Raw genomic sequence first — 22,883 nt, 5'->3', positions numbered from 1 at the left:
GAACATTTTATAATAAGAATAGGAAAATAAGAAAGTTTTACGTCATGACAATTTTTCAGCAGTATTCTGAATTTTGTGCCTACGCCGTTGAGTACCCTCACTGAGTACCCTAGGGTACGTCTGATTCCCTCTCTTCGTCACGCGACTCGGGTAGTGGGGGTGACTGCGTCGGCCAATGGAACGCTCTAGTCGAAACTGCGTGTGAGCCTAGGCGCCCCCCCTCCAAGCCAACCAATCGGGCGCGCATTGTTGCCTACGTCACCGCATTCCTGCCAGGGATCTTCTTGCCGGCTCTCAGCAATACGTTTGGTTTCGTTGTCTTTGTCTTTGGGTTGGGGTCTTATGGCTCGTCGAGGTCCATCATATTGTCGTCGGCTGGTGCGGTGTTGTTTTGTTCTTTCAGGTCCTCCTGGGTTGCCCCCGTTCCGTTACATCTTTTCTTGCTTGTGCTATGACCTTCTGGCCATTGTTTCCCTTGTTTCTTCATTGCCATTTGCTGTAGATTTTCTTTTTGGGCTTTCTGCTATGCTATTTTGCGTAGAGCTCGATGCGTTTTTGGCTCTCTCCTCCTCCAGCTCCTTGCTTATATTTTCAATTTTTTTTTTTAGACTATCGATCATTTGTAATAGTTCTTTGTTTATTTCTTCTCCTTCTGTAGAAGACTTCTCCTTCTGTTTTTTCTTTGTACTAGGTGTCTGGCATTTTTTCGTCGAATACTTTGGGATTGCTATTTAAATGGAGTCGTTTTTTACCATTTATGTTAGGCTTTGGTAGTGATATTTCAATCGTTTTCTTTGTTTTAAGTGTTTTGTTTAACTTGTTTTTAAGGACGGAGGGACTGTTGACGAGACTCTCTTCATCCTTGATCGTTTTTATTATGTTGAGGAACACTTTATTGTTTATCACATTTTCCGTGTTTCTATTATTATTTTTATTTTCTTGTTCTATCACTTCTGGGTCCGGGAGGTAAACCCCCTGTGCACTATCTGTATTTTCACTAATTTTTTCTTTTAGAAAAATGCCAGGTTACAGAAAAACTTTTCACTGATTCTAGTTGAGCGATTTTGACCTTGACAGGTAGCTCGCAGGACAGCGGTCGGCACATCCGTCTTCCTTGAAGGTTCGAGGGGGAGTCCTCGGAGACCATAGTCGCTGCACCAAACGTTCTTTTTTCTTTTTACCACGTTTTTATTAGCTCGCTTTCTTGTTTGTGTGTTTGTTTGTTTGTCTGTTTGTTCGGTGGCAAATTTTGCAATTGATTTTAAACTAACTTCCCGATGAGCTAGAGGCTTGAAATTTTAAACATAGCTCAGAACTGGATAACAATGCATTATTCAAAAAAAATTTTTAAAAAGTCTATCCGTTTCGGAGAAATAACAATTAAATATTTACCTGTTCACCTCCCCGCGAAACCTACGTCATCGCGTTCAGCGATCGCCAGCCGCGCGACAGCCTCCCTACTCCACTACGCGTTCCCACTCTGACTCATCCCCACTCCACTGACCCGCTTCGCACCGAACGAGCTCAGTGCAGTGTTGCTAGATGGTACGGGAAAACTCGCGCATGCGCGGCGAATCCAGGAACGTATCTGCGTTCTACAGTCCGTAGCTTGTGGGGCAAGTTTTCTTTAGAGCGGTCTTAAACTTTTGTCCGCTACTGTATATATACAATTAGAATATATTTATATATTACATGTACATACACATCAAATTTTAATATAACATACGCATGTTAAACGTTATGTTTGAAAATCGAGAAGAAAAGATTGTGCGAAGCTATGCGGGGCAACCAAGGTGCCCGATTTCGTACTTCAGTAACGCTGGAATCGTCGCGCATGCGCGAGTTTTCCCGTACCATCTAGCAACACTGGCTCAGTGTGCGTCAGTGTGCGTTTGAGCTCCGTGCGGTGTTTACAAAGTGACTACGTATTATTATACTATAATGTTTGTTATCAATTGAAAGGACAGTTACACCGAGATTTTCAGTCGAACCTTATTATCTTTGACATTTTACCACGGCGTTTCGATATGACGCCAGTGTTGGGCAAATTTTATTTCAAATAATATATAAACGTGTGATTTTAATTGCAAATAATAACTAAACTAAATTTAAATAAAAATTATTTAAATAATTCCAAAAATGATGCATTTATTATTTCTTATTTGCAAATAAAAGATTATTTGGTAATTATTGCGAACAGGTCTGCGTCCTCCGATTTTGATGAAATTTTAATATGTTATACAGCAACACATTTTGAACAACTTTTTCCTTTTCCAATATAGGGGGGTTCGCTTTTAGTTTTCGAGATATTTGCAAAAAACTATCGCTAATACTGTATTGAATTTTTCGTATTCTTGCACGCTCCGCGGCAACGTAAGCCTGTCCCGGCGCGGCGTTTGTTTACATATTGCTTGTAAACACGCTGCGGAGATGAGAGAAAAAACAGGGTCTCACTCTGTGACCATACATATATAGGGTGAGCTTTCAGTTTTGAAAGACTACTCCTACATTTTCGTATGCGTGGTCGGCTCCGCCCCCCCCCCCCCCGCCTCCTAACCCTAACTAATTCTGATCGCATAATCTTTTCATTCTATACATAGCCGTCACATACAGAATTTAAACTAGTAATGGAAACAAACGAAAGAACAGTTGCACCGAAATTCTCTGTTGAACCTTTATCTTTGATATTTTACCGCGGCGCGGCGTTTGTTTTCGATATGACGCGTCGCAATACCGTCTGAAATTTACTACATCTCTCTATTATAATCTCATCAAAATGTTCAAAATCGATTGTAAAATTTCACACTGTAACGTCCGAAGTCGGGCGTTGGAAGGATATGGGAACGATTCACTTTCGCGCTTTCGATTTTTCGCTCGCGACTCGCGGTGACGTGGGAGTGTACCACGCAGATCCCGGTCCGAGTGAAATTTGTTGGTATTTTGATATTGGTCTCGAGAGAGGTTTTGATTCGGGATTTAGGAGGGTGCCCGAACGGATCGTTGGTTCGAACGGCTGGACCAAGTCCGCCTAATTCGAGGGAGAAAAGGATAGCGGGTTATTATGGGTACGCGATTTTCACTTTCACTCGCACTTCGTTCCCGTCGCACGCGCACACGTCACTTCGACGAATAGATAATTGTAAAAACCGTACGTGAATCGTAAGGAGAATTTAGTAAACGGAGGCGTTCTCTCAGATCACGGGTATTAACTATAAATACTTTATAGCGTCCCGATTTGTTCATCAATGAGAACTGGTTTATGGAATTCGGATCGTTGTAAACGTAGATTAGAAAATGCTACGCGAATATTGAATAGATATTCGGTGTTATGTTCGTGACTTTTGATTAAACAATCTCGACCGACTGACTACTACTGACGATTTTGAAATGCTCGAAATGAATTTGTGAATTTGTATCTGACACTCTAAGTAGGTAAGACAGTAAGACAGTAAGAGAAAAGACGTAAGACACGCTCTGCTCTTCAGTCCTGGCTTTTATAGGCCTGTTGCCAGGTGAGTTTGTGGTGGGGAGACAATAGAAAGAATTTCATGGTTGAGAGAGCAGGCAGTGGATCAGTGGGGGAAACAATAAGATCTTATGCCTGAGTGAGCAGGCCTTGAAATTGTTATTCCCAAAATCATTGAGGCTTGGCGAGATCATATTCCAAAGTGATGACGTCAGATGAAAGTCTTGTCAGACTTTAATATTAATTAATTATACGTTTGTTTGCGACGCAAATATAAGGAGGGAGTCCGGTGACGGACGTTAGGACGTCACAACACATACAAGACTAAATAGCAGAAAATAATTATTTAAATAAAAATAAATTTTTTAAAAATATCACGTTTTTAAAATGGACTGAAAAGTATAAAATAATTTTTCCTAGCCCCGTACAGACTCCTAACTACGTACAGATAATCCTGAAAATTTGTGATTGTGAATTTTTAACAGCTACACAAATACTTGTAAGATTTAAAGCGAAACACGTGGGGCGCATGCAATAGATAATTGATGCATGAATAGTTCACCCAAATTACTAAAAATTTGATTGCTTCGCAAATGATATGAACTGTTGTGTGAGATTTCTCAACGGCTGCTACTCTCTACACTCCTTACTATTATGTTGCGCCACACGTTTTTCGTTTTAAATCTTACAAGTATTTGCGTAGCTGTTAAAAATTCACAATCACAAATTTTCAGGATTATCTGTACGTGGTTAGGAGTCTGTACGTGGCTAGGAAAAATTATTTTATATCATACTTTTTAGTCCATTTTAAAAATTAATTGTTTATTTAAAGGCAATACAATGTTAACAGTTCTTAAACTAACTATAAAAATAAACGAAAAGTTTTCTCTAACAATTTTAGTAATATTAATGTATAAAGGCACATTAGCGGTATACAGTCTTTTTTTTTCTTAGTCGGAGGAGTGGCGAATGCTCACCCCTCGTATTTCTGTTTTCGCAGTGAATAGAATGCAGTTCACAGCCGCAACCATTTCGAATTATCACATGCTCCTGGAAACGCCCTTAACAAAAACAGGAACTCGCGTCAATTATTTTTAATCTTAAAACTAATTTTTATACATATGTACATGGATATGAATGATAGAGAGAGAGGGGGATGATGATGATATAATGGGGTGATGTTATTTACAGTTATGCTAGGTGATGTACGCGTGGAGAAAATGCGTTTGTGAAGGTGAGGATGGAGTGGAAATGGGATGAGGTGAGGTTGATGATGTCTTATTTACTAACTTATGATCTAGGGGTACTTTGGTACTATCGTCGAGGTCGACATGATTGCACACTTTTCGTGATTGCACAAGGTTCTTTGGTAATTGCAGTTCATTAACAATAACTATTGAACTTGCTCATTTCGCAGGAAACTAATAAGGTGCCAGTCTATCGGCTATAACCACCAATATTTCTTATAATCTATATTCTTAATTTCTACGAGATCTTTATGTGGGATAGCTGCGCTGTAACGGTAACCATTTTCAGGTGTGATTAGATCATGCCCCTGGGGGGCTGCACCAAACGTCGCTGTTGAAATTACTTTCGAAATTTCAAATATATGTTCATAGTAATAATTTCATTTTTTGTACTATGCAAGTTTTAAAGTCTGGAAGATGTTTCTCTGAACGTAGGAACGTTTAATATTACATAATATATTTTTAAGATTCAGAAAAGATAAGTGTAACTTAGGAAAAACGCCGAAAAAAGTGGTTTTTATTTTTTTCAACCTTGTTGCACCACTTACAAAAATCTGAAAAAATTGAGCATAATACTTACGGTAATATCTCATTGCTAAATTAAATCTGTGATAGTGTCTCTAGAGATTTCGATATGAAATCTGCATTCTTTTCGAGTTTTTCATTTTTTACAAGTAGAGTTTGCAACGGAAAAGTCTGAAAATGATACCTAATATGTGGTTTAGTGTCCGAAATGTGAGATTTATTTAAGAATTTTTAATTGTCAATAAATAGGGAAAATGGGCCAAAAACTGGTTTCTCGATTTTTCTCAATAACTACCCTTACAGATGAAATAGGGGGCTGATACTTGGCAGAGAAGGGTCTTTTTGGGTAGGCTATCGAATGGTTCAAGCTCGACTAAAATCCCGCCGGGGGCGAATTTCACCTCCACACCCGGGTATAGTCAATTTTGGGAATTGGTTCCATGTTGACTAAAATGTCGTTAGCCGTTTTTTCTCAGAGACACTGTGTGGGTGGGTGTGGTGTCGTCGTAATACATATGTACTCATTCTTCGTCATCATATGTTTCACAAAGTTCACGCGGTATACAGAGTGAGTCACCTAAGACAAGCCACCTGAATAACTTCTACATTGTTTGAGATAGGACTAAATGCTTCAGACAAAAGTTCGGCGGACTGTAGCCGTGCTCTGATTGGTCCGTGTTTTTCGTTAATAACTCCTTAACAAAGCCGAGGACGCCATTTTTGCAAAGGAAAATGTCGATCAACTGATCTCAGGGACCTCCCATTTCCGAGTGTTGAAGGAATTTTGAGACACTCTGTACATTCAGTAAAGTCGCGTTCGCTGTCAGCGATTGGGTACGCGATTACAGTCAGGTGCCTACCTACTCTACTGCCGGCCAACGCAGCAGGCCGGCGATGATTGATCTCGGCTCGGGTATGTCGGTGTGAACCACTACATTGACACCATCAATCGAATTTACAAAAAATCTTTATTTTCATTATTTTTTATGGGACTTTCACTAACTTATTTCTGGAATTTTTTAAATTAAGACACCACCAAACACGATATAATGATATAATTTAGTGGTTTAATCGACGATGAAAGTTTCGGGCACAAGGAAGGACGGCGCGGCGTATGGGAAAGAGGAAGGGACGCGGACAGTCGCCGTCGTCGCCGGCACAGTTCAAGGCCCGCGTGTTCGCTGTCCTCCCTTGCGCCCGAAACTAGCATCGTCGATTAAACCACTAAATACAGTTGAAATTATATCGAGTCTGGTGTTGTTTTAATAAGAAAAATGCCAGAAATAAGTTGGTGAAAGTCCCATAAAAAAATAATGAAAAATAAAGAAGTTTTTGTACATTCGATTAGTACTATTAGTAGTGGTTCACACCGACACGCTTCGGCCACACGATCCGTATTTACATGCTACCCTTCTCTACGTTCGGCTTTTGATTGAACTCTCGGCCGCCGGCCGGTCGGCGCGGTATATAAACGCAGTCATTAAAAAATAATGTCGGTATGCGATTACTGTCCGTACAGGACACAGGCTGCTTGACAAGAACCGCAACTTTGCTGTACATCATATTTACAGGGCTGGTTAATAGGATTTGGAGGCTACACATTTATGTATATGGCGCCTATTTTTGAACAGTGGAAATAGTATTTATGAAGAATGTATTAGGTACTGTAGGATCTCGGGAAAAATGAGGGCACCGCCGCCGCGGGAATCGAACCCCGGCCTCACTGGTGGTAGCCGATCGAATAACGAGCTCACCCACGGAACCCTCCCATTCTTCCCAATCTCCTACAGTACACTTGATCTGGGGGTCCTGATCCCACAGTACAAAAATACACAAAATGTAGCAAAGTCAATTTTGCTTTATTACTCATGTCATTAAAGAAAGTATATGGCAACAGTTTTATATTCTTTAATTTATATTATCATCATTTATATTCATTGTATTTATATTCTCTCGTATATTAAGCTATTAAGCCCTTAAGACCTAATTAACGTGTAAAATACCAGTATAATACCAAAGCACCAGTATTGAATGTTACTAAAAATAAAGGAAGCTGGTCTTTAATAATCCCAAACGAATCACAATGTGTTCACACTTGGGCAGTCCATTTTATTGTTTGAAATACATATTGTAAATTCACATACATAGAATAAAATTCAGTAGATTTTTAATGAAATCTAGGTTGCTATATTCCTTGAAGTCCTTTGGCAAATGGGCTTTGTGAATTTGTATGCAGGTAGAACTTACCCCTCCTGCAAATCAGAATGATCATGTACAGAGTGTCTCATTGAAAATGAACCTTTTACACTTTGTAATTAATATCCTCAGTTTAAACGATAAACGAACTGCTGTTACTGGTTTCTTATCATCAATTCTTCTCGAACAATCTATTATACTTCATTAAATGTAAGGGAGGTATACTCGTTTTTCTCTAGGATTGCTTGAGTGCCGGATGCGCCTTCTCATTTCCTAATAATGCAAAGATGGGGTTTTTCAGTAGTCAAAAGCGCTAGATAATAGATGAATCGAGGCCGCGATCGTCCTTAGAAGTCCTATTTTTACATTTATGAGGCGTAATTTGCATTATTCGGTAGCATGTATCCAGTAAGCAAACATGCTCGATTTTGGACAGTAGACTGTACCAGCAGAACAACAAACTTCTGCGTCCGAATAAGTATCGCTTTATGCTGGCACGGTGTGCCGGCACAAGCTGAGGGCAGAAGTAGACACAGCTCGGTCCTTGGTTTAAGAGGGCAGTACGGTCGCACTGACATGGCGGACGTCGGATAATATCCCTTGTGTAGTTAACCTAAATGTACAGATTGTTCTATATTTAACATGTATGCACAAATTCTCATTACAAGACTATAAATTAATATATTAGCGAGTAGAGAATGGGCATTCAGAGAAATTTTGTAATATATTTTAGAGGAACATTAACAAATTGTTGAAATAAATACAGTAAATGCGTACGTGGGTACCCGATTGACTACACAAGGAATATACACGAACGACATCCGTCATATTAGTGCGACCGTGCTGCCCTCTTAAACGAAGGATCTAGCCCAGACCGGGCCAGCATAAAGTGATACGTCTGCGTCCGAATAAGTAACACTTTATGCTGGCAGAGTGTGCTGTCCAAAATCGAGCAGATTCCGAGCATCCTCAGCTTCTAGTACGTTCTGGCAGTTTAATGCTCGCCATCTGCTGGTATCGTACGATTGCAGGCTGTGCTTGATGTCCGCTCGAGGCAGGCCTGGCTGACTGGGTAGGCCGCAATCGGCCTCAAAAGTGCAATTTTTACGTTTACGAGGCGTAATTTGCATTATTCGGCAGCATATAGCTGTCGCAGCTTTATGAAAAGAACTACATGCGCAGCTGAATGCTTCCGAATAATGCAAATTACGATCGCGGCCTAGATCGATCTTTTGTCTAGCGCTTTTGACTCCTGAAAAACCCTATCGTTGCATTATTGAGGAATGAGAAGGCGCATCCCGGACGCTTGCAATCCTGCAAAAACGAGTCGATTCGCTTAATAATATTATACTAACGCAGAAGATGGTGTTGCAATTCCCATAGGGACAACGTTCACTCGATTACATTCCCCGAGATCGAATTGCGAACTATCAGTACATTGGATACCCATGAAACCATTCGGATTGCATACAGATTCCGCATAAAACCTCCACGATCTGTGATGGTCACAATTGACTGAAATGGATAGAAATGATGAGTAACAACGTTCGAGTATACGGGATGATTTAAATCAGTGGTCGGCAACGGCTGCACCGTTCGAGGCCTGCGCCTCTCGCGCGTCTCGCTCCCCGTGACGGCCCTAGTGCTCAGGCCCGTACCCAGTGATGACAGAATGAGCGCCGAACGGCGCTCATGTAGGTACTCTCCTACTTACCCCTTCCACTATTCCATTCCACGGTCCACGGTCCCCATCGCGCACGTGCAACGTGTCTCCCATTCACCCCACTCATTCCCCGTCATCAGAGAGGAGGTACATCATTTCACTTTGACTTCCCGCATCTGACATCACTGCCCGTACCGTCCACAGACCGAAGGACTGACAATGAGCGTAAAGTAGACTTCTGGGTGAGAGGAGGCGTCAAGCTAGCGGGGAGGGATGGTCGTGATGCGGCCATGTTGTGTTGATCAACTAGTGTTGCCATCTATATAACGTTGCGGAAACACTTCTCCCGCCCGTGCGTCTCGCTCCCCGTAGCGGCCGCAGTGCTATGAGCGTCACGGGGAGCGAGACGCGCGGCCGGGAGAAGTGGGGTTATTCCACGTGCTACAGACGCTACACTAGTATTTAAAGTCGCCTATAGAGCGCAACACATATTGATCATATCAAGATAGCCGGCAGGTGATACCCCTTCCGTCTTTCCCGACGCCCCCGCAAAATTACGCACAGTCCTTAGGTTCGTAGTACCGTCTGAAATGCGGGTGGCACCCTCCGTGGTAATGTGGAAACCTATTGGTACCGGTGTTGCTCTAATGCGCCACGCGCATTTTATACGGTACGGGCCTGAGCACTAGGGCCGTCACGGGAAGCGAGACGAGCGGGAGGCGCATGCCCTGAAATCGGGCTGAACGGTGCAGTCGTTGCCGCCCACTGATTCAAATTCTAATCTCCACGATTTCTGAGCCACTAGCGATGGTTTGAGAAATAAATGTTTTCAACGAAAGTCGATCGAAAGGCTTATAAAAATGATTGAATTTCTCTTATTTTTGAAGCGTTGGAAACTACAGGAATGAACGAACTTTCAGTCGATTTTTCGAAAGGATTCAGAGGACAGCCAGGCTGCGGTCTGTGACCCTCATTGGGAAGAAAATCTGCGTCACCGCTATTGTATAATTGGCCGGTGAATCCACTGTCAGTGTGTATAATATCGACAAACTGAGCATCGCCAGATTTCAAGTATCTTGACGAGTAGAATAAGGGACCAGCAGGATCCAAGCCTGTGAGAAAATATTTAGACACATTTCGAAACCTAGGAGTAATTGCTGAATTGCACTTACCTACTACAAATGAACACTTTAAAACAGTTGTTTCGTTGTACAGGGTGTCACAAAATTCTATGTCGCGGACACCATAGCGCGATTCTACACCCTGGATTTCGTCGAGAATGATATAGGTAATGCCCGGAAAAATTGACCTTGAACTTGAAAAACAATGTAAAAAAACCAAATTCTTTTTAATCGTGTTCTACTGGTCATGAGGACCAACTTTATGAGAGGAACCACAGGTCGCAACTCAACTGTTCGCAACTCAAAAATTATGTGAACATCAACATCATTTTCCAAGAGAACGGTTGAGTTGCGATCTATGGTTCCTTTCACAAAGTTGGTCCTCATGACCAGTAAAACACGATTAAAAAGAAATTTGGTCTTTTGTGACCATGTTTTCCACGTTCAAAGTCAATTTTGCGCTATGGCGTCCGCGACATATAATTTTGTCACACCCTGTAAAATTCATCGTGATATACCTGTTATTCTAGGAACAGTAAAATTCGTATGAGATCCTACATTAGCAGACACTTGACCACCCAACGAGTGTCCGATTATGTGAATTTTATTACGGTTCAAACCATGCGCTACCAATTCGTTCAGAGCATTGGCCATAGCTTTACCGATAGTATCAACGTTTATCACATCGGCGATGTAATTTATGTTGCCTGCGATTTTTCTGTAATCGATTGCGATCATGTTACGGGTCGTGCATTGGACATAAGCTGCAACAAAGTTAAAAGTGCAATTAAAATCGGCTTCTTTGATTTAGATCAGGCCTGGCCAACCCAAATGGTTTCACGGGCCACTTTGATGATGCATAACGTTACAGCGCACCGCACTTTAGGTAAACATGCTTTTAAAAAATATAATACAAATACAAAATAAATAAAACTTTATTGTTATAATAATACAGGAATTATTTATTGTTATACTATGATTCAATATAATTAACTCTCGAGTCTTAATTAATCAGATATTTGTGTATCCTTTCTTTCACTTAATTTTTGTAAATCTATATTTATGTTCGATCTTGCACATCTTTTGTTAGTTGGTTCTCTAAATTGACATCAGTTAATGAAGCACGTAATGAACTCTTTGTAAATATCATCTTTGAAAAAAATGTTTCACAAACATATGTGGATCCAAAAGCAGTTACAACTTACAACTCGTTCTGCAAAATATCTTAAGTTGGAATATCTCTCGGATGTAATATAAGTATCGTAAAAATTAATTTTTGATGTGGACGCAAAAATTTGTTTCATTTCATTGTTGCACTGTAACTCGATTATATCAAAGGTATCAAATATATGTAGAACTGGAGTTCGTAGTCGCACTCGCGCATTATAACAATGACACTTCATTTATTAGTCCAATCAATGAATGCTCGTAAAGGGGGTGTAGAGGGAAATGGAAGGAACACAAATTTTAACTTTGGGACTTTGTTTGAACTAGTTAGGAAGTAAACATACTAAAAGTCCCTACCCCTAGGAGGTGAGCGGTATACAGGGGGGGCACGTAGAAGGTCCCCTTTTTCGGTTTTCCGCTTATATCTCGGAAACTATGTGTCCTAGCGATGAGACCATTCCATACAAAATTAAAGCTGACAGAACGTGTCATAAGATTGATTCTATTCAGTGTTTCGCTATCTCGCATAGTTTACTAGATATCCGTGCTCAAAGTTCACTAATTGTGAAAAAGAAATTTTTGCCTCATGTTTTTTGCCTTATTTGACTAGCTAACTCTTCAGCACAATTAATGAACTTTGAGCGTGGATATCTCGGAAACTATGGAGTATAGCGAAAAATTAATCTTGTGACACATTTTGTCACCTTCAATTTTGTATAGAATGGTCTTATCGCTAGGACGCATAAATTCCGAGATATAAGCGGAAAACCGAAAAGGGGGACCTTCTACGTGCATTTGAAGTTTGAAATTGCAAAATTGAAGTTGAATTTGAGAAACTGATGTTGAAACTGAAAAATTGAAGATGAAATTAAAAACTGATGTTGAAATTGAGAAATTGATGTTGAAACTCAAAAATTGAAGTGGGAATTGAAAATTTGAAGTTGAAATTTAAAAATTGATATTGAAAATGAAAAATTGAAGTTGAAAATGAAAAATTAAAGTTGAAATTGAAGTTGAAATTAAGAAATTGATGTTGAAACTGAAAAATTGAAGTTGAAATTGAAAAATTGATGTTGGAATTGAAGTTGAAATTGAGAAATTGATGTTGAAACTGAAAAATGGGAGTGGAAACTGGAAAAGTGAAGTTGAAATTGAAAGTGAAGCAAAAACACTAACTCGAACAAATAATGCCAAAGTGAACTTTGAGCACGGATATCTCGGAAACTATGCGGGATAGCGAAAAACTGAATCGAATCAATCTTGTGGCACATTTTGTCAGCTTTAGTTTTGTATGTAATGGTCTTATCGCTAGGATACATAAATAGTTTCCGAGATATAAGCGGAAAACCGAAAAAGGGGACCTTCTACGTGCCCCCCTGCACCTCGCTCATCTCCTAGAAGTGGGGATTTTTAATATGTTTACCTCCTAACCAGGCTTGCCATATTCCCTCGCCGCGGTAGTAAGCTGAGCCCGCCCCACTCTTCCCACTACACTGACGCGTACCGCGTGGAGCAGTGTTGGGCAAAATTTATTTCGACTAACGAATAAAGAATAACGAATAAATCCCAGGATTTATTCGAGAATAACGAATAACGATTTTATTCGCTGGAAATTATTCGTAGCTAACGAATAACGCTTTATTCGTTATTCGTTAGTCACGAATGAATCCCGGGACTTTTATTCGTTATTCGTTATTCTAAATGACGGCAGCGAATAAGAATAAAGGCCGGAGAATATGCGCAGCGCGCAGCCGGCGCCGGCGACAATCGACAATCGACACCCGACACCTCGAGGCTGAGGCCGAGACGAGCTATGGATTGATGTTGACGATTGATATAACTAAATAACAGTGATTCTTTTTCACACAAGCACACAGTGTGTCGAGTATATGGTAATTCGGGAAAAAAGTCATAACTCTTAAACTATGCAATTTTCGAGTAAAGTACCTTAATACTTTTTGAAATAAAATGCAAAAATGAATCGATTGGTATATAAAAAAAAATTATTTCTAATTATTAAAAAAAAATTTTTTCTAATTATTAAAAAAGATTTTTTTTCAATTGCGATAACTTTGTTTTTTATGTTTTTTTTATTGAGTTATTTTCGATTTACTGCGACATATTGTAATTAATTTTAACTAAGCAACTGCCTAGATTTGCCTAATGGCAACCGTCCCAAGATTTTGAGCATATTTTATTTCGAATAACAAATAAAAAATAATAAATAAAATATGAGGATTTATTCGTGAATATAATAATGATTTCATTCGGTAAACAATTATTCAGTAGTAAATTATTCCAAATAACGCTTGACGCCTAAATAGTAGTGGTTAGTGGTTAGGTTAGTAGTGGTGACCTACCCTAGGTCCGGGATTGGGACCTTCGTTATCTTTACACATACTTTGTTGCCACGATACACATACACGTCGCTGGTGCCGACTGCCGAGCCGAGTGCCGCGTGCCGCGTGCGATGTCGGTGACGCGATGTCATTCGACACCATTATTCGCTGAGCTATGCTATTCGAATAAATTTTTATTCGCTGGCTTATTTGAATAAATCTTTATTCGCTGGGTTGTTCGAATAAATTTTTATTCGCTGGGTTTTTACGAATAAATTTTTATTCGCTGGGTTATTCGACTAAAAATTCATTCGAATAAAAATTTAGTCGAATAAAAATTTATTCGAATAAAAATTTAGTCGAATAACCCAGCGAATAAAAATTTATTCGTAATTTTTATTCGCTGGTTATTCGAATGAAATTTCAATCGAATAACGCCCAACTCTGGCGTGGAGCAAGCTAACTAAGTTAGCGGTACGCGTCAGTGTTAGTGGGAAGAGTGGGGCGGGCTCAGCGTAGTAGCGTGGCGAGGTGGGGCCTGGTACCGCGCGGAATATGGCAAGCCTGCTCCTAACTAGTCGAAACAAAGTCCCAAACTTAAAAATTGTGTTCCTTCCATTTCCCTCTACAACTCTTCGTTGACTGAACTATATTTAATATTTTTTGTGTACATACAACAAGAAACAAAAATTTCAATAAAAATATAAAATCGTCTGGCGGGCCGCTTGTTGGCCAGGCGTGATTTAGATAATTAACGTTTTCTACAAAGTGTACATTTTACATCTGAAAGATAGGCGCTCTACATTATCGACATCACCACGTGCTTGTTCTGGCATCTAGCGACTCTGTTCGTTAGAAGGACGCGCGAGACTCGCTACAGACCAAGATGGCGGCGCCCATACCAGTCAAAACCCGTGGAAATCGCTTAACTTTGAACGCGCATAATTTTTGAACCAGTAGATTCCTCAGATTAAAACTTGGATTCTCGGCCTTTTCTCTGCGAAATCATTATATCGGATTATATTTAAAATGTTAAAAATTTCTCGTTTCCTCGGGTGAAGTTTAATCCTGAGAAAGTTTCTTCTCTTTCACTACCACTAGTCGAAATAATCATCTGACCAGATTTCACGAGTGATTGAAGAAGTTCGGATTCGAAAGGAAATTTAGGTATCATCATTGTCAGTCGACCTCTTCTACATTTACAAGGTAAGCCAGTAAAAGCCATCGCCTGAAGTAACTCGTTACTTGCCGATTGTATAAAAGAATTTGTTGTACTAGGGCAAGTCAGAAATTATCGACACTTTTGACATAACTCTTCTTACGTTGTGCAAGCCGACTTCTGTCCTCGCTTATTTTATTGTTATACTGTTGTGGTAATGCTATGAAAGTTTGTTCCTAATTCTTACTTCTGGTACAGATAGATCATGGCCGCTCCATTAGAAGTTTGCACCAAAAAGGGACAACGGGCAGTGGTCCGATTCCTCTGGTCGGAGGGTGTCACAGGTTCAGAAATTAATCGTAGACTATGATAAAATTTGAGTTACTGGAACACCCTCTGTACAGCCCAGACCTAACTCCATCTGACTTTCACTTTTCTGAGCCACACACTTATTGTTAAACGTGCAAAATGCGTTGCAAAAGTGGCTCACGACCAACCGAAAACCTTTTATTTGCAAGAAATACGTACGCTTGTTCACCGTTGGGCAAAGTGCATTGATATCCTTATCAATCTCAAACTCAATGTAGATCACGTAGAAAAATGATGTGCATAGTGAAACCCTAATACTATTTTTACTTCATATAAATAAATTGTAAAATGAAAAGTGTAGAGAGAGATAATTTTTTAATTACCCGCGTTTTCAAGGAGTCTAACAGAATAAATACTCGATATTTTTTGGCACCTTATATTTTGCAAAATATTAACGAGATGCTTCCGATGGTGATTTGTCACCGACTCACTCTGTGTATTTAAGGGTTAAGAGATTTCGTTAATATCTCATGGAGAAACCAGCAATTCTCAAGCTCAAGTTCTGAGAACGTGACCGGATTGTATAATTAACTTCTTCCTTGCATCAGTTGAAAAGTGTTCGAATAGCTTCGTATTCCAATAATAATTATAAAATGAAGATGAAATACTCACCGTTCACTATTATGGTAACACTTTCACTCTCAACACTTTCTGTGTACCCATGACTGTGAAAAACTGTCCACTCGTCCAAATTCAATTGAGGAATCAATTGAGTTATGTGTGTTATGTTAATATCTCTGTGCGACCCACCGCTGAAAAGAAATAAAACCATGACGAAACTGAAGATTATCAACAATATTTATGTATAACTGAGGCATAATAAATCACACCTATAATGGCGGAAGAAAATACTGTCCGTGTCCACTGCTCCAGAAACGTCTGCGAACAGTATCAATTCTTTTTATAAATAACACATTTTACCATAAACACGTGCAATCAACACATGATAGTCTATCTGATGAATTGCTCGAAATTGATATAAGACCATAAATGCATAACTAGAAGTGACCGTTTTACATTGCTTGACAAAAATAACGAGAATGTATTTATTTCGATTTTCAGCAAATTTTATCGTAATACAATAATATGTGCAGATATAAACTTAAAAAGAAATTGAAATTTTTGGGATACTTACGTCCCAGCGAAAGAGCGATCAGCTCCAGAACAAAACGTATGCGAAAGCTTCCCATGTTGCAAGAAATTGAACATACTATGTTCGCACCTTTCTACACAAGTTCTGCCATCTGTGGTCCTCGTCGATGGTATATTATACCTCTAAGCCCATTACACATAATTTATGCAGCGTATGATTAATGGAATGCCGCACACTAGTGCCGAGGCGGCAATAAATCGATTTTATAAATTCTCGACTTTTGGCGGCTGTAAAGATGTGTTGTAGGTAAGGAAAAGGAAGGGGAGCGTTTCGTCCTAGGCCCGCTAGAGGAATCATCAGTAAAGCTGTCCAGCGGGCCCTGGCTTAGACGCTGGCGTTTGAGGATGGTATACATGTTGAGCACGAGAGAAAACTAGCGGGAAGGGAACGGGGAAAGAAGCCTGACCATTCAGAATGCCTTTGCGTTCCTCTTGCCCCGCTAGCCTCCCGCTAGTTTTCTCTCGTGCTCTGGACAGTACTAGCGGGGAAGGTGTTCGGCCGCGAACGTAAGTTTTGTCGCGACGAAGAGGCTTTCTGATTTATGTCAAGTGATCGGAGTGGAGGTTCCGAGAAGTCTCGAAACACGGTCAAGACAGGACCCCCTTTGTCTACAGTCTTATTGCGGGTCGGTCCCAGGATAAACACGTGTAGGCCATAACGTAAACCGTCGGACGACTGCACGGCGCCGAATTTTCCCGATCTCTTTAACGAAGGAAGGGAAGGACGATAGTAGTAGACTTCAACTCTCGTGCGGGTGCGGTTCGAAAGAATTGTTCTCCCGACAAGGTCAATCGGAAAACCTTACGTTATAATTCGGATCGCGGCAACGAGTATTGTATATTGTGAGTGATTTTGTACTGTACTGCGGTTCACAAACAATTCCAATGACAATCGATTTTTCCCCAAACGAGCCAATAAATTAATCATGTTTCTTTTCGGCTCAATTCTGTTTCATTTATTTATTAATTAATCCTCCACCACAATCATATCCCAATATTAATCTGAAATGCGGGATTTCTCCGTGTTGGAGAACTTTGGATATAAAAGGATATAAAATTGGATATAAAAGGTCTTTGACTATCTTGTGCCAGTCCATCTTGTGGCGAGTGTAGGAGGTTAGCCGCCACAGACTTAAAAAAAAGGATTGTTTTATGTATTGCCAAATAGTGAGTGCATAATGTGCCAAAGTTCGATTTAAAAAAAATATATTAATGGAGATATAGGCATGGTAAATAACCTTTTTCCCTCTGTTGGTAATTCACCAGTTTTCAGTGTCATAGTTATCTAATTATTGCCTCTATAATCGAATACGGCTGAACTTCGGTACCCCCCCCCCTTTCGAAACAGAACATACGTCATTCTATTAGTTTTCACATGCTGAACACGAAATGTACTTGTCATTTTTGGCGCAAATGAACAGTTTTCGAGATATTCGTGAAAAACTTCAACTACTACTACATTGAATTTTGTGTATACCTGTACGTACACGCTTGTGCTGTGCGGATACGTCAGCATGATGCGACCGCTCGTTAACTGTTTCTACAGATATATCACTACGATCGTCGAATGATCTATGATCTATATACCGCGTGAACTTTTTAAAACATATGATTATGAAGAATGAGTACATATTACGACCACACCACACACACATCTACATAGTGCTTCTGAGAAGAAACTGCTAGCGACTGTGGATAACCCGGAAAGTTTATTTCAAGAGCGAGAGGTAATGATATTAGTCCGAGTTTTGGCTAGATAATTGAAATCGTTGTTAATCTGGGCTAAACTTCCGAAGACGTACATGCTGAGAATTGGATGAAATTTTGGGAATTGGTTCCGTGTTGACTAAAATATCGTTAGCCGTTTCTTCTCAGAAACACTGTGTGGGTGGGTGTGGTGTCGTCGTAATATGTATTCATTCTTCATCATCATATGTTTCACAAAGTTCACGCGGTATACAGAGTGAGTCACCTAAGTCAAGCCACCTGAATAACTTCTACATTGTTTGAGATAGGAAGAAATGCTTCAGATAAAACGTGGTCTACATAACTTTTTCTCAAGTGGAGGTGCTTAGGAGAATGGTAGGTCCACTTAGTTTTTTTAATGGAACCTCATATTATTGAACTCCTACAATTGTAGCCCTTTTCGAGACAATTTCAACGATATAGTCATTCAAGGTTCGAGGTCGCAAACTGTAAAATTGATGAAAAACAGAAATTTATCGTAAATGCTCATGAAATGGAATATTCTCAGTTTTGTTAATGAAATCATACTGTTTCAATGCAAAATGTAAACAAAGTGCTTAAATCCAATACCATTTGCTACAACAGATGATCAAAGTGATGACCAGCCACAGATAAACAGCGTGCAAAGCATTCGTCCATTGATTGCGTTACGCAGTAAAGTGTGTGGCGATTAATATCAGCACAGGCTCTTCGTATCCGTTCCCGCATGTATTCTTTTGTAGTGGGTGCTGCACGATAAACATCTTCTTTTAACTTTCTCCATAAAAAAATCCAATGGCGTTAGGTCTGATGATCGCGGTGGCCATTTTCGAGGTCAAGATCGTCCAATCCAACAATTTTTAAATGTACTGCTCAAAATATTTGTCAGGGATGGATCGTGGCAGTAAGGTTGAAGGAACACACACTTTATATTTAAGGTATAACTATTGAAATATATATTTGATATAACTTCTCGATGCGTACACGACGAGAGCCCACGCGCTACGAACGTATGTTTACACAACGTATCCTATGGGGGCAGCACTCGTATACAGCGCATATCGGTATATTCTAACACCCTCCCTATCGATGTGTGTCTGAACTGGGCGAAGTTCACTTACAATTGTCTCAATACAACCGACGCAATGCAACGCAATTCCTTATTCTAAGTTTAATATTTTCACCGCATTTTCGTGTTTATTCTTCGGCAATGATTTCGTAAATATATCCGCGAGCATTGAATCGGTGTCTACATAGGCAATTTTAATTTCGTTTTTCTCTAATAATTCTCGTGTGAAGTGGTATTTAATGTCTATGTGTTTGCTTCTCTTATGGAAGACCGCGTTTTTGGCAAGTTCTATTTGTAAGGAGGCTCGGAGACTCGACACGACACGTCGTAATTTGTTGCTCGCTCGCAGAGAACTGTTTATTTAACAAAATATGAACGTAACATACATTTGTTAACAAAAGCACTAACGCAACGCATAAATCAATAAAATTATATATAACAAATAAACATATGAAACACTCAAGTCATCTAAACGGTGGTATAAACATTCTTACATATTGCACTTTGGTTATCACAATTTACCATCACTGGATTCTCTACGAGCTTGTGACATTGCATGAAATTTAACAGTCTTTTCACATATATGACTTCCCTGGACACTTCTGAGAGCGCGACGTACTTCGCTTCCATCGTCGACAACGCAACCGTTTGTTGCTTTTTCGATTTCCAGCTGATCGCCCCGCCGGCCAGAGTCAGCACGCTTCCGGAGTGCGATTTTCTATCTTCTATGTCGCCTCCCCAATCGGAATCCACGTGTGCAATTAATTCCTTGTTGCTTTTCTCGTACTTGATGGCATATTTTGCCGTTCCTTTCAAGTACCGTATTACCCGTTTTGCCAGGATCCAATGTCCTTCTCCCGGATCGGAGCAGTACCTGCTTAACTCATTAGTTGCAAATACAATGTCCGGTCTCGTGGCGTTTGCTAGATAAATTAAACTCCCTACGAGTTCTCGGTACGGACGATTCTTCATGCGTCCTTTCTTTGTCATTTGTCGGATTTAGATCTTTCGTGACCTTCGTGTTTGATTCGATTGGCGTGGTTACAGGTTTTGCTGATTTCATGTCGAATTTTTCCAACAGATCGTTTACGTATCTTTCTTGTGATAATTTTATGCAACCGGTCTCGCCCTCTCGTTCTATGTGAATTCCCAAAATATCCTTTATTGGGCCTAGGTCCTTGATCTCGAATTCCGCCATTAATTTTCGTTTGACGTTTCCAATTTCGTTTATACTCTTTGATGCCAGTATGATGTCGTCCACGTATAGTGCCATTATGACTCGTTCTTTATTTTTTTCAAACACATATAGGCATGGATCAGCTACGTTTCGGCTGCCGCCTTGACGTGTTACAAATCCGTCGAATCGTTTGTACCACTCACGTCCAGACTGTTTTAGTCCGTATAGTGGTGTGTGCAGCTTGCACACCTTTTCTGGGTTGTCTTCTACGAAGGGTTTAGGCTGTTCCATGAACACTTCCTCGTGCAGATCTCCCTGCACGTATGCCGATACAACGTCCAGATGATGCACATGCATTTCCTCCTCGACTGCTGCTGCAAGTAATGTTCGTATGGTCTCATAACGTGAAACCGGTGCGTATACTTCTTGGTAGTCGATTCCAGCTTCCTGGATATAACCACGGGCTACTAGTCTTGCTTTGTGCTTTTGGACATGCCCTTCTGAATCTCTTTTGGTCTTGAAGACCCAGTTACTCGTCAGCACCTTTTTGTTTCGTGGTCGGGACACCAATGACCACGTTTCATTTTTATTCAGCGTTTCTATTTCCTTTTCCATCGCTTCTAGTCACAAATTGGCATCGTCATCTTGCTGTGACCTGTTCGCTTTTGCCGCGCTTCGAGTGTTGTAAATTCTCCTCGGTTTTTCGTCGTTTTCCGTTCTTTCGTGTGTTGGCTTTCCGTGGTCGCGTTTGTGGATGTCTTTAACATTTCAATCATCTTCCTGTTTCGGTTCTTTTTTTTGCTCTTCGTTGTAATTTCTGTCCTCTTGCATTTTGCTTTCCTCTGTTCGACTTCCGAACAAGTCTTCCAGGCCTTGATGAGACGCAATTGTTTTTTCTTCCTCGATTTCCTCAAAGAATTTCACGTCTCTTGCTTGTATCACCGTGTTCGTGTCTGGACGCCACAGGCGATACGCTTTCGATTCCTGAGAGTAACCTACGAGAATATATTTCTCGCCCTTAGGGTCAAATTTTGATCGGTTACCCCTTTTATTTAACGCAATTACTTTACTACCTATCGTTCGTAAGAATCCTATATACGGTTTTTCACCGTGCCACGTTTCGTATGGCGTTTTATCTGTCACCGATTTGGATGGACACCTGTTTCGCAAAAATGTGGCCGCATTTATTGCCTCTGCCCACAGTGACTTTGGCAGTCCCGCTTCTATTATGATACACCGCGCCATTTCTACTAGTGTACGATTCGCGCGCTCAGCCACGCCGTTTTCTCGCGATGCCCTCACTTTCGAGAAAACTATTGAACTCTTTTGACGTGTATTCCTTCGCGTTGTCCGTTCTTATCCGTTTTATGTCGCGGCCTGTTTCTTTTTCAACTCGTCTTTTAAATATCTTAAACGTGTTCAAAATGTCTGCTCGTTGTCGAAGCATTACTGTTTCTGTATAACGCGTATGGTTGTCTATGAACGTCGCGAAATATTTTGCGCCGCCGATAGATTCGGTATTCATTGGACCGCAGATGTCCGAATGTATGTATTAACCCTAGTTTTTCTCGCTCGCGATGCTCGGTGCTTTTGAATGGAAGTTGTTTAATTTTTCCCTCCGTGCATACGATACATTCCGGGTTTTTGCTTTTCACATCTAAATTCATACCTTTAACCATACCGTTTGCACACATTTTTTTCAAGTCTACAAAATTCACATGGCCGAGTCTTTTATGCCATCTCGCACACTTGTTTATACTCGCACTCGTTAGCAACGCACGATTTTCTACGACATCTACTATACATATAAAGATCGTTTCTTTTCACGGCTACCATCGCTGTTGTGCCGTCTTTTCGTTTTACAACAGCGTGGTTTTTATCAAAAATTACTCTGAAACCGTTTTTCGTAATTTGCGGAACTGATATTAAATTATTTTTCAACTCAGGTACAAATAGCGTGTTCGTTAACCTTATTTTGTTTGTGGTTCTATTTTCTAACCTTACTTCTATTACGGCTTCGCCGACGCGACGCCGCGCGATTTTATCCATTGATCGGATGCTGTATAAACGTTCGACACTATGTTCTCTTCGAGTTCGCAAAATGTTCGTTTCTCGTTCGACATGTGTTTCGTAGCCGCACTGTCTAAACACCAAATGTTCGATTTATGCACTATCACTTCGCACGCGACGGCTGTCATAGCCTCATCGGAGTTTCTTGGTTCGCGTTTCTTTCGTACGTAACAATCAGCGCCGCGGTGACCTATTTTTCCACATTCGTAGCACTTACCACTGAACTTTGTTTGATTTTTGGGAACGTATTTATTTTTATACACTCGCGGATTCACTGAATTTGTTGTCTTCGTGTAGAATGCTTCACTGCTGTTGTCACTTTTCTTCTTGGACTGACCATCTCTCTCCGTTTGTCGGGCGTCTTCTTCGAAAAGTTTCGTTTTCAGGCTGCTTATACTGGGTATCTCGTCGCGAGATTCGATTGCCACCGTGAAATTT

General features: G+C 40.4%; 2 protein-coding genes across 4 annotated transcripts in view; one reads left to right on the top strand and one right to left on the bottom strand.

Moving 5' to 3' along the window:
• Positions 1 to 22,883, top strand: part of LOC143214707 (cholecystokinin receptor type A) — a 635,098-nt gene that overhangs the window by 549,685 nt on the left and 62,530 nt on the right. The window lies entirely within an intron of this gene.
• Positions 4,453 to 9,433, bottom strand: LOC143214711 (pancreatic triacylglycerol lipase-like). Its single transcript, XM_076436063.1, has 3 exons — positions 9,149 to 9,433; positions 8,790 to 8,949; positions 4,453 to 7,490 (listed from the first exon to the last, which is right to left on the bottom strand). Exons 1-3 carry the CDS (start codon positions 9,222 to 9,224, stop codon positions 7,424 to 7,426), a joined length of 303 nt encoding a protein of 100 aa, XP_076292178.1. The 5' UTR covers positions 9,225 to 9,433; the 3' UTR covers positions 4,453 to 7,423.

This window comes from Lasioglossum baleicum, chromosome 12 (genome assembly GCF_051020765.1).
Source record: "Lasioglossum baleicum chromosome 12, iyLasBale1, whole genome shotgun sequence".
NCBI classification, from domain to species: Eukaryota; Metazoa; Arthropoda; class Insecta; order Hymenoptera; family Halictidae; genus Lasioglossum; species Lasioglossum baleicum.
Note: the sequence above shows the minus strand (reverse complement) of the source record. Positions and strands in the feature narration are given on the sequence as shown.

What these genes read in the sequence shown, in the direction of transcription:
- LOC143214711 (XM_076436063.1), bottom strand. Translation starts at nt 9,224, where the DNA reads ATGAGTGGGGTGAATGGGAGACACGTTGCACGTGCGCGATGGGGACCG. An exon ending in GGAATGGAATAGTGGAAGGG is followed by an intron (nt 8,950 to 9,148) that starts GTAAGTAGGAGA and finishes TATCCATTTCAG; the next exon opens with TCAATTGTGACCATCACAGA. An exon ending in ATTGCAACACCATCTTCTGC is followed by an intron (nt 7,491 to 8,789) that starts GTTAGTATAATA and finishes TCTGATTTGCAG; the next exon opens with GAGGGGTAAGTTCTACCTGC.